General features: G+C 45.5%; 1 protein-coding gene across 1 annotated transcript; it reads right to left on the bottom strand.

The window, feature by feature from the left end:
- Positions 1-346: 346 nt before the first annotated feature.
- ANKRD63 (ankyrin repeat domain 63) lies at positions 347-4,491 on the bottom strand. The gene has a single exon (XM_069729567.1). It carries the CDS (start codon positions 4,484-4,486, stop codon positions 3,599-3,601), a length of 888 nt encoding a protein of 295 aa, XP_069585668.1. The 5' UTR covers positions 4,487-4,491; the 3' UTR covers positions 347-3,598.
- Between the last annotated feature and the right edge of the window lie 8,215 nt (positions 4,492-12,706).

Here is a 12,706-nt window from a genome sequence, read left to right as displayed (position 1 = left end):
GCACTTTATTGTTAACCATTACCAGCCGGGTTACCTGTGACTACCCTTACCCTGTTTTTGTGTTAAAATTATGTATTATTATGCTATTACTGTATTGATGAATTATTAATAAAGTATTGTATACGGTTTTGTTAAAAAGGTTTGGACTGAGTACTCCATTTTTCTCTTTTGGTTATATAGTGTTATCGGGAGTGTCCATTTGACGTTAGAAGGCCTATGATATGAGGATTATTTAGACGCAATTCATGGGCAGAATATTTAAAGTGTTCTATTTGGTTTCGTGTTATAAACCACATGGTGGCGCTTTACATGGAAGTCAACAGAGAGACAGAAGGCAAACAGAGGGTGAATTGTAAATGGAGGCATTTTCCAAAGTTTATTGCATTAACAAAGTTTTATTTTCACAACCCTGAAGAGTTTTTTAAGGCTTGGTCTTCAAGTATCAGCTGCTGCGTGCATCCAAACTACACCCACTTATGTGGGCAATACCCACAACCACATGCAGCAGATGTACGTGACGGCGCGGCTACAACCAAACTGTCCAATGAAATGTATAAATATGCTGGTAACGGCTACTGATCCTGAGCTAGCCTGCAGTATAGCCCAGAGCTCAATTCACTCTTTTTTAGCCTTCAGAGCTGAAATCTTGCAGAATTCCTTGCCGTCACATTGTCTGCGCACAGTGTGGTCCACATTATAGAACAAAGGCGCAGCACTCACTGCCTCCCTGCGGAACAGGAGCTCAGCTTGGCCAAAGACATATTGATAGGGAATTTAGATCGTGAGCCCCATCGGGGACAGCGATGATAATGTGTGTAAAGTGCTGCAGAATATGTTAGCGCTATATAAAAATAAAGATTATTATTATTTAGGGTTACATCTTAGTGTAGGTTTATGTCAGCATCACACATTTTGCTAAAAAAAATAGCAGCACACTATAACAGAACTTCATACTATTGTAAATCAATGGGACCCTTCGGATACTGTTGGAGTCCATTAAAGGGACCAGTTGCTAGGTAAAAGTGTCTTCCCGCTGTTCCCCTGAAAATGCTTTTTTCCCCCCTTTGTTAAATCCGTCATATGGTCCCAGACATATGGGCCTTTTACTTATTGCTAATTTTGATGGCGTTTATAAAGTGGGTGTGGGTCATGCTCAGCAGCCTTAAAGACACGCCCCTGAGGATCCTGTGAACCATAGCCTGAATAAAAAGGCCCATATCTCTGACACTGTAGGGTGGATTAAGAAAAAAACACACAAAAAAGGAATAATCAGAGGAACAGCACGAATAAAGAGCAAAAACTGGTCCCTTCTGATGTGATAAGTCCTCTTTGCCATGTTGTATCTTTACACGGATATTCACATCTAAGCCAGTATTGGCCAAATTGGGATGTACCTGTCCATATGTGGTGGCAGAGGTGACCATAGTTCTGCAAAGAGTAATACGCTACACCTTCTCCCGAATTCCAGCTCATTTCTATGGGATACATGAACCGTTGTAGCAGCCCAATCCACTGTTTCCATAAACCCCACCAGCATATAGGCAGATACTCCCATGAATAGCAGCGATGCGGATACCATCTTTTCAAAAAGCATTTTCTGATAACCTGCAGAATTGTGATTTCAGCTCTGGGTTTTACTACAGAACAGTAATAATACAAAATATTTTCATACTTATAAACACAGGATTTGTTACCCTAATTGGTGTTTAAGGAACAAAAGATTGAAGTGACTAATAACTAAGTATTAAAACAAAGTTTTATTGAATTATAAATAAAAACATTAACATTTTTGGAGTCAAGTGCTGGAAAACTGGAGGTATAATAGAAGCAAGGCGAAACGCACGTCGGGGCCAGGAGTCTGTGAGCACCTTTTTGACATGCAGCAGCGGAGAGGTAATTTATTGCCCCCAAACACATATACAAGTTGTGTTATTGCAATATCTGGCGGCACGAAGCTTATTCATGCCTGCTAGTTCAAGCTGTTATATGGACAGATTAATGTATGTAATATAGAGATGCCCTATAGTCACAGCCTTGCAGCTAGAGGACCCTCAGCTTTCTACTATGGATGTGTGACAAGTGGTTCCTTTTCTATGCATACGACACCTCAGAATAGTTATCTGATTAATAGCACCTTCTATTGATTATCTGATGCAATTGTGGAACCGGGAATTATTTATTGATCTATTCATTTTAGGTATATATTTGTCTGGATAAAATTATATATCATCTTTTTTTGGCATTGTGCACTTTAACCAATTTTGGGTTGGAATTTTTCAAAGCATCAGCACTTTTCTAGGTATTATTAGCTATAAAATTATTTATTTATTTATAGAAAAACCTTGGAAATCATTATAAGTCATCACTATTTATTCATGTATTGTGGACTTCTATTATACCTCCATTTTCCAGTACTTGAATATGTTTTTATTTATAATTCAATAAAACTTCATGTTTTAATTCTCCATTATTATCATTGTTCCTTAAACACCAATTAGGGTAACAAATCCTGTGTGTATATTGTATTAAGTGCTGCCCACTGGTTATGGGCGAATTATGTATAGTCCCTAAAGGACTAATTGTAGTATATAGCAAACTTAATATCCATGTATAAACAGTGCAATGGTTGAAAAAGGCTTAGTGACACATTAAAGGGACTGTCCGTAACATTGAAAACTCTCTCCCACTATATATATCCGAATCATCTGTTGCTGCCGTTCCTGACACTCGTTTTTCTTATCAGCACTATATAAATGAGTCATTAAATGCTCTGGGTGTGACTGAGCACTTCCCCCACCCTGCAGCGGCCTCCAGACTGATAGCGCACTGTCAGTCACATCATACAGGGAAATCAGTGAGCTGTCAATCAACCTAAAGAGGCCGCTGCCTGGAAAGTGCTGTCAGGCCCAGAGCAATTAATGCCTCATTTGCATAAGAATTAAAAGTGATTTTTTTAGCAATAGATTGAAAGATACCGTAAGTCTATCAACATCTTCATGTAAGGACCGGCATTCCCATACATCCAGATTGGGGTGGTTGACCTTACTGACAGGCTCCCTTTAAAGGGGTTGTGTAGCGCTTCACTTTTCTACATCTGGCACTGGGAGACGCTGCGGCACTCGGAGGTGATAGTCCGATGCCTGGGATTTGGGACTGGTGGCTAGAACAGGATCGCATCCGTCCAGAGGGCAGAAAGAAGAGGCGCTGCACAACCCCAGTGATCACCAGGCCCCGATGTTGGGTCCCAAATTGTTACCTATAAATATAAGGCAAATTCTAAGCACACTAGATATCCAAGGGTGGAAACCCAGGGGTGTAAGATGGATTTCATCAGTTAGCAACACCATACAATATGGCATGTCTGTCTGGTGTGCTCCCAGGCCCCTCCAATAGTCACATACACCAGACTAAAGGCTTCCTGTAGGTCCATACAATGTAGGTGATCACTGGCCAGGAGAGCACAGTCCCATTGGCTGCAAGGCTCAGGCTGGCTGTCATTTGCTGTAGGTGACCAGGCTCCTGATCGTTTGCTGCAGGAGTCACAGTCCTGGTTGTCTTATCACGTGACCACTGTCCTGTGCGGAGTCCCCCGGTGCGGTCACAAGGCCAGGGCCTGCCTGCCGTCGGGCGGTATGAGCTGGCTCCGGCTGCAGCTGCTGTCCCTCCTCTTCGCCCTCATGTCTCCGGGGTAGAAGTCCGGCGAGGTTCCCCGGCGCAGCAGCCGGCTGCTCTGCGAGATTCCCCCGGTGCCGTCCCAGCTGTGCGCCCGCTGGATGCCGAGCTCGGGCACAGGCAGCGCCGCCTTCTCCGGGAGGGCCTCCGCGTGGGCCGGCGAGCAGCTGGCGGAGCGGGTGAGGGCTCCCCGGGTGTGCGCGCCGTCCTCGTCCTCCCTGCGGTGTGAGAAGGGCCGGGACAGCGGCTTGGGGCTGCGGGCAGTGGGCTCTCCGTCCCGGCCGCGCCCGCTCAGCGCTCGCTCACACTCCCAGTGGCCGGACACCCGGGCGGCGTCCAGCGCAGAGATGCCGGCTCTGTTGGTGGCGTCCAGGCGGAGCCCGAAGCGCTTGTAGGAGCGGAGCAGGAAGCGCAGCTCCGCGCTGTGGCCGCAGGACGCCGCGTACATCAGCGCCCGGTTCCCGTCCCGGTCCGCGATCTCCGGGTCCGCGCTGTGCTGCACCAGCAGCTTCACGGCGTCCAGGTGTCCGAGCTCACAGGCCAGGCTCAGCGCCGTGCGCCCCGCCTCGTCCTGCCCGTTCACATCCGCGCCCTTGTCCAGGAGCAGCCGCACGAAACGGCCCCGGAGCTCGGTCTCCCTCAGACACACGGCGTACATGAGCGGGGTGCGGCCCTGGTCCCCCGCCGGGGAGTTCACGATCCTGCGGTCCAGAGCGTCCAGCACGAAGCGCGCCAGGTGCACCTTACCGCCGTGCATGGCGTCCAGGAAGGTGCGAGTGCCCGAGCTGCGCCGGAGGTCCCGGGGACGGAGCATCCTGGACCGTGGGAAGCTGCGGAGCGACTGCTGCGGGCGGCCGGAGACCCACAGATTTATACACTCTGGTAGTCATGGAAACGGAGACCGGGGATGAAGCCGAAAACTAAGGAGGAAGAGCGGCGGCCACAACAGCCACTACAGGGCTGTGTGATACCACAGGGGTATACTGTCCCCTCTTAGTATATACACAGGGGGTCCCATATACTGTCCCCTCTTAGTATATATACAGGGGATCCCATATACTGTCCCCTCATAGTATACACACAAGGGGGTCCCATATACTGTCCCCTCATAGTATATACACAAGGAGTCCATTTACTGTCCCGTCATAGTATATACACAGGGGGATCCCATATACAGTCCCCTCATAGTATATACACAGGGGGATCCCATATACAGTCCCCTCATAGTATACACACAAGGGGGTCCCATATACTGTCCCCTCATAGTATATACACAGGGGATCCCATATACTGTCCCCTCATAGTATATACACAAGGGGGTCCCATATACTGTCCCCTCTTAGTATATACACAGGGGGTCCCATATACTGTCCCCTCTTAGTATATATACAGGGGATCCCATATACTGTCACCTCATAGTATATACACAAGGGGGTCCCATATACTGTCCCCTCTTAGTATATACACAGGGGGTCCCATATACTGTCCCCTCTTAGTATATACACAGGGGATCCCATATACTGTCCCATCTTAGTATATACACAAGGTGGTCCCATATACTGTCCCCTCATAGTATACACACAAGGGGGATCCCATATACAGTCCCCTCATAGTATACACACAAGGGGGTCCCATATACTGTCCCCTCTTAGTATATATACAGGGGATCCCATATACTGTCACCTCATAGTATATACACAAGGGGGTCCCATATACTGTCCCCTCTTAGTATATACACAGGGGGTCCCATATACTGTCCCCTCTTAGTATATATACAGGGGATCCCATATACTGTCACCTCATAGTATATACACAAGGGGGTCCCATATACTGTCCCCTCTTAGTATATACACAGGGGGTCCCATATACTGTCCCCTCTTAGTATATACACAGGGGATCCCATATACTGTCCCATCTTAGTATATACACAAGGTGGTCCCATATACTGTCCCCTCATAGTATACACACAAGGGGGTCCCATATACTGTCCCCTCATAGTATATACACAGGGGATCCCATATACTGTCCCCTCATAGTATATACACAGGGGATCCCATATACTGTCCCCTCATAGTATATACACAGGGGGATCCCATATACTGTCCCCTCATAGTATACACACAAGGGGGTCCCATATACTGTCCCCTCATAGTATATACACAGGGGATCCCATATACTGTCCCCTCATAGTATATACACAGGGGATCCCATATACTGTCCCCTCATAGTATATACACAGGGGGATCCCATATACAGTCCCCTCATAGTATACACACAAGGGGGTCCCATATACTGTCCCCTCATAGTATATACACAGGGGATCCCATATACTGTCCCCTCATAGTATATACACAGGGGATCCCATATACTGTCCCCTCTTAGTATATACACAAGGGGGTCCCATATACTGTCCCCTCATAGTATACACAGAGGGTCCCATATACTGTCCTCTCATAGTATATACACAGGGGGGTCCCATATACTGTCCCCTCATAGTACAGTATATACACAGGGAGTCCATATACTGTCCCATCATAGTATATACACAGGGGGATCCCATATACTGTCCCTTCATAGTATATACACAGGGGGTCCATATACTGTCCCCTCTTAGTATATACACGGGGGTCTATATACTGTCTCTTCATAGTATATACACAGGGAGATCCCATATACTGTCCCCTCATAGTATATACACAGAGGGTCCATATACTGTCCCCTCATAGTATATACACAAGGGGTCCCATATACTGTCCTCTCATAGTATATACACAGGGGGTCCCATATACTGTCCCATCATAGTATATACACAGGGGGATCCCATATACTGCCTCCTCTTAGTATATACACAGGGGGATCCCATATACTGTCCCCTCATAGTATATACACAGGGGGTCCATATACTGTCCCCTCTTAGTATATACACGGGGCTCTATATACTGTCTCTTCATAGTATATACACAGGGGGATCCCATATACTGTCCTCTCATACTATACACTGTGTGTTTCAAATTATTATGCAAATTGGATTTAAGTGTCATAAAGATTTAATTGTTTTGTTTTTCAAATAAACTCATGGATGATATTGTGTCTCAGGGCTCAATAGATAACTGAAATCAGTCTTAAACACATGTGATAATTAGTTTTCCAGGTGATTCTAATTAAAGGAAAACTACTTAAAAATGATGTTCCACATTATTAAGCAGGCCACAGGTTTCAAGCAATATGAGAAATAAAAAGGATCTCTCTGCTGCTGAAAAGCGTTAAATAGTGCAATGCCTTGGATAAGGTATGAAAAAATTAGATATTTCACAAAAAGTTTGTGATCTTCATACTGTGAAGAGATTTGTGACTGAAACAGAGCACAGAGTTCATGCAGATAAAGGCATAATGAGGAAGGTTTCTGCCAGACAAATTCATTGGATTAAGAGAGCAGCTGCCAAAATACCATTACAAAGCAGCAAACAGTTATTTGAAGCTGCTGGTGCCTCTGGAGTCCCTCAAACCTCAAGGTGTATGATCCTTCAAAGGCTTACTGTGGTGCATAAACTGTTGTGAATTCTGTTTTCGAACTCCCTCCTGTGGTCATGAATGGTACTTCAGCGAGTTCTGTCCATGGACTCCCTCTGGTGGCTGTGAGTGGAGCTGCTGCTTCTGAGGTTCCTTCCACAGGTGACGTAGTTTATTCGTTGGCTGGCTGTTCTATTTAACTCCACTCAGATCGTTACACCATGCCAGCTGTCAATGTTCTTGTACTGGTTCAGTTCGCTCTTGGATCTTTCTGGTGACCTGTCTACTCCAGCAGAAGCTAAGTCCCTGCTAGTTAATTATTTGTTCTTTGTTTCCTTGTCCAGTTGGCTATCATGATTTTGCCTTGCTAGCTGGAAGCTCTGGAATGCAGAGTGGCATCTCCGCACCGTGAGTCGGTGCGGAGGTCTTTTAGCACACTCTGCGTGGTTTTTTGTAGTTTTTTGTGCTGACCGCAAAGATACCTTTCCTATCCTCAGTCTGTTTAGTAACTCCCTTTGCTGAAACCTGTTTCATTTCTGTGTTTGTGACTTTCATCTTTACTCACAGTCAATATATGTGGGGGGCTGCCTTTTCCTTTGGGGAATTTCTCTGAGGCAAGGTAGGCTTTATTTTCTATCTTTAGGGCTAGTTAGCTCTTAGGCTGTGAAGAGGCGTCTAGGTCGTGTTAGGTACGCTCCACGGCTATTTCTAGTTGTGTGATAGGATTAAGGGTTGCGGTCAGCAAAGCTCCCACTTCCCAGAGCTTGTCCTGTGTGAGTTTAACCATCAGGTCATTTCGGGTGCTCCTAACCACCAGGTCCATAACAATAAACCTACTATTTGGCCAACCCTAAACAGTGTTCACATGCAGAAACGGTTGCAGTGGGCCCAGACATACATGAAGACTAATTTTCAAACAGTCTTGTTTACTGATGAGTGTCGAGCAACCCTGGATGGTCCAGATGGATGGAGTAGTGGATGGTTGGTGGATGGCCACCGTGTCCTAACAAGGCAGCGACGTCAGCAAGGAGGTGGAGAAGTCATGTTTTGGGCTGGAATCATGGGGAAACAGCTGGTAGGGCTCTTTAAGGTTCCTGAAGATGTGAGAATGACCTCTGTAAAGTAAATAGCGTTTCTGACTGGACTGACAACTTTCTTCCATGGTCTAAAAGCAGAAACGTGCCTTCAGGAGCAAAATCATCTTCATGCATGACAATGCACCATCTCATGCTGCAAATAATACCTGTGAGTCATTGGCTGCTATGGGCATAAAAGGAGTGGTACCAGAAAAATCGGTACCGGAATTATCCGTGTCCGTGTGCTTACGTAGCACATCAGTGTGGCACACGTGCGGCAGCCGTGTGCCGCCCGTGTGCTGACTGAGGACCACACGGACCGTGCAGGAGACTCATGGTGCGGCCACCATCTTCACCTGACCTCAACCCTATAGAAAACCTTTGGAGTATCATCAAGCAAAAGATCTATGAGGGTGGGAGGCAGTTCACATCAAAACAGCGGCTCTGGGAGGCTATTCTGACTTCATGCAAAGAAATACAAGCAGAAACTCTCCAAAAACTCAAGAATGCAAGAATTGTGAAGGTGATATCAAAGAAGGGGTCCTATGTTAACGCACAAACGTTATTTTTAAGGGGAAAGAAAAAAAAAGATTATTCATTCCTTCTCTCCAGCGAATGCTGCTGGGAAGAAGGGATGAATACCGGCTTCAGCACCGCGCGCAGGGGACAGCGCTTAACTGTAGCTCTGTCTCCTGCACGGTCCGTGTGGTCCTCAGTCAGCACACGGGCGGCACACGGCTGCCGCACGTGTGCCACACTGATGTGCTACGTAAGCACACGGACACGGATAATTCCGGTACCGATTTTTCTGGTACCGGAATTATCTGGACGTGTGGGACAGGCCTGAAACAGCTTTTTTGTTCAGTGAATGTGACCTCCTAATGCTGCAAATTCCACAAATGAGCATTTTCAGTTCTTTAAAACATATCAAATGTTCAGAAATTCTACTATGCCTAATAATTTGGAACAGTGCATTTAGAGTTTTTATTCATTTTGGAGATGATACTGTTATCATTGGGAGGTTTCTTCAATAAAATTCGATGTATACTCTAACGGGTGATGACTTTTATTAGACTGACTGTCATTTGCACCGATCATTTAGGAAAATCCGAGAAAAATGTAATCTGCATAATAATTTGGAACACTGTGTATACACAGGGGGTCCTTATACTGTCTCCTCTTAGTATATACACAGGGGGATCCCATATACTGTCCCCTCATAGTATATACACAGGGGGATCCCATATACTGCCTCCTCTTAGTATATACACAGGGGGATCCCATATACTGTCCCCTCTTAGTATATACACAGGGGGATCCCATATACTGCCTCCTCTTAGTATATACACAGGGGGATCCCATATACTGTCCCCTCTTAGTATATACACAGGGGGATCCCATATACTGCCTCCTCTTAGTATATACACAGGGGGATCCCATATACTGTCCCCTCATAGTTTATACACAGAGGGTCCATATACTGTCTCAGTATATACACAGGGGGCCCATATACTGTCTCCTCATAGTATATACACAGGGGGTCCATATACTGTCCCCTCATAGTATGTACACGGGGATCCCATATACTGTCCCCTCAGTATATAAACGGGGATCCTATAAACTGTCCTCTCATAGTGTATAGACAGGAGCTCCATATACTGTCTCATAGTATATACACAGGGTGTCCATATACTGTCCCCTCATAGTATATACACAGGGGGTCCATATACTGTCCCCTCATAGTATATATACAGGGGGTCCTTATGCTGTCCCCTCATAGTATATACACAGGGAGTCCATATACTGTCCCCTCAGTATATAAACGGGGATCCTATAAACTGTCCTCTCATAGTGTATAGACAGGAGCTCCATATACTGTCTCATAGTATATACACAGGGTGTCCATATACTGTCCCGTCATAGTATATACACAGGGGGATCCCATATACTGTCCCCTCATAGTATATACACAGAGGGACCCATATACTGTCTTCTCATAGTATAAACACAGAGGATCCCATATACTGTCTCCTCATAGTATATACACAGGGGGTCCCATATACTGTCCTCTCATAGTATATACACAGAGGGTCCCATATACTGTCTCCTCATAGTATATACACAAGGAGTCCATTTACTGTCCCGTCATAGTATATACACAGGGGGATCCCATATACTGCCTCCTCTTAGTATATACACAGGGGGTCCATATACTGTCCCCTCATAGTATATACACGGGGGTCTATATACTGTCTCCTCATAGTATATACACAGGGGGATCCCATATACTGTCCTCTCATAGTATATACACAGGGGGTCCTTATACTGTCTCATAGTATATACACAGGGGGTCCCATATACTGTCCCCTCTTAGTATATACACAGGGGGATCCCATATGCTGCCTCCTCTTAGTATATACACAGGGGGATCCCGTTTACTGTCCCTCATAGTATATACACAGAGGGTCCATATACTGTCTCCTCATAGTATATTCACAGGGGGTCCATATACTGTCTCATAGTATATACACAGGGGGTCCATATACTGTCCCCTCATAGTATGTGCACAGGGGGATCCCATATACTGTCCCCTCATAGTATATACACAGGGGGATCCTATAAACTGTCCTCTCATAGTGTATAGACAGGAGCTCTATATACTGTCTCATAGTATATACACAGGGGGTCCATATACTGTCCCCTCATAGTATATACACAGGGGGTCCATATACTATCCCCTCATAGTATATACACAGGGGTCCATATACTGTCCCTCATACTATATACACAGGGAGTCCATATACTGTCCTGTCATAGTATATACACAGGGGGATCCCATATACTGCCTCCCCTTAGTATATACACAGGGGGATCCCATATACTGTCCCCTCATAGTATATATACGGGGTCCATATACTGTCCCCTCATAGTATATACACAGGGGGTCCCATATACTGTCCCCTCTTAGTATATACACAGGGGGATCCCATATACTGTCCCCTCATAGTATATACACAGGGGGTGCCATATACTGTCTCATAGTATTACTGTCCCCTCATTGTATATACACAGGGGGTCCCATCTACTCTCTCCTAATAGTATGTACACAGGGGGTCCCATATACTGTCTCATAGTACATACACAGGGGGTCCCATATACTGTCCCTCATAGTATATGCACAGGGGGTCCATATAGTGTCTCATAGTATACACAGGGTGGCTCCATGTGATTGCTTGGCTACTTAGCTGGGCTGTTAGTCCCAGACCTCTACCAGATGTACAGTCAGCTAAGTGTGGTTGGTTTTCTCTGTGCCTAGTGTTTTACTTAATGATCTTTTGTTACCTGACCTTTGACCTTGTTCTGAACCTCCAACTGTGTAACCCCTTTGTTCTGATCCACTATCCTACTGGTATTTTAACCTGGGACCATTACCTGACTACACTTTTGTACAGGGTGGGCCATTCATATGGATACACCTAAATAAAATGGGAATGGTTGGTGGTATCAACTTCCTGATTGTGGCACATTAGTATATGGGAGGGGGAATCTTTTCAAAATGGGTGGTGACCATGGCGGCTATTTTGGAACCAACTTTATTTTTTCCAATGTGAATAGGGTCATGTGACACATCAAACTTATTGAGAATTTCACAAGAAAAAACAATGGTGTGCTTGGTTTTAAAGGGACACTGTCACCTGGATTTGGAGGGAACAATCTTCAGCCATGGAGGCGGGGTTTTGGGGTTTTTGATTCACCCTTTCCTTACCCGCTGGCTGCATGCTGGCTGCAATATTGGATTGAAGTTCATTCTCTGTCCTCCGTAGTACATGCCTGCACAAGGCAAGATTGCACAGCGCAGGCGTGTACTATGGAGGACAGAGAATGAACTTCAATCCAATATTGCAGCCAGCATGCAGCCAGCGGGTAAGGAAAGGGTGAATCAAAAACCCAAAAACCCCGCCTCCATGGCTGAAGATTGTTCCCTCCAAATTCAGGTGACAGAGTCCCTTTAACATACCTTTACTCTTTCATGAGTTATTTCCAAGTTTATGACCACTTATAAAATGTGTTTAAAGTGCTGCCCATTGTGTTGGATTGTCAATGCAACCCTCTTTTCTCACTCTTGACACACTGATAGCAACACCGCAGAAGAAATGCTAGCACAGGCTTCCAGTATCCGTTGTTTCAGATCCGTTGTCTGTTCTCCAGCATAACTACTGTCCACAGTACACAAAATGTTTGGCGTACAATATATAACGAGTTCATAGAGGAAGCCCCAAAATATTAAAATATACCTTTTATTACCAATTTGTTAAAATACTAGTGCACTCAAAAAAGAAACAATACCATCACCAAACCAAAAACACTTGATAGAAAAGGCCACAGGATGTGCCTGGCTCTATTTTAACCCCTTTACCCCCAAGGGTGGTTTGCATGTTAATGACCGG

This window comes from Ranitomeya imitator, chromosome 1, assembly GCF_032444005.1.
Source record: "Ranitomeya imitator isolate aRanImi1 chromosome 1, aRanImi1.pri, whole genome shotgun sequence".
In the NCBI taxonomy this organism is placed as follows: Eukaryota; Metazoa; Chordata; class Amphibia; order Anura; family Dendrobatidae; genus Ranitomeya; species Ranitomeya imitator.
Note: the sequence above shows the minus strand (reverse complement) of the source record. Positions and strands in the feature narration are given on the sequence as shown.

Coding starts and splice junctions, on each gene's coding strand:
- ANKRD63 (XM_069729567.1), bottom strand. CDS start 4,486: ATGCTCCGTCCCCGGGACCTCCGGCGCAGCTCGGGCACTCGCACCTTC.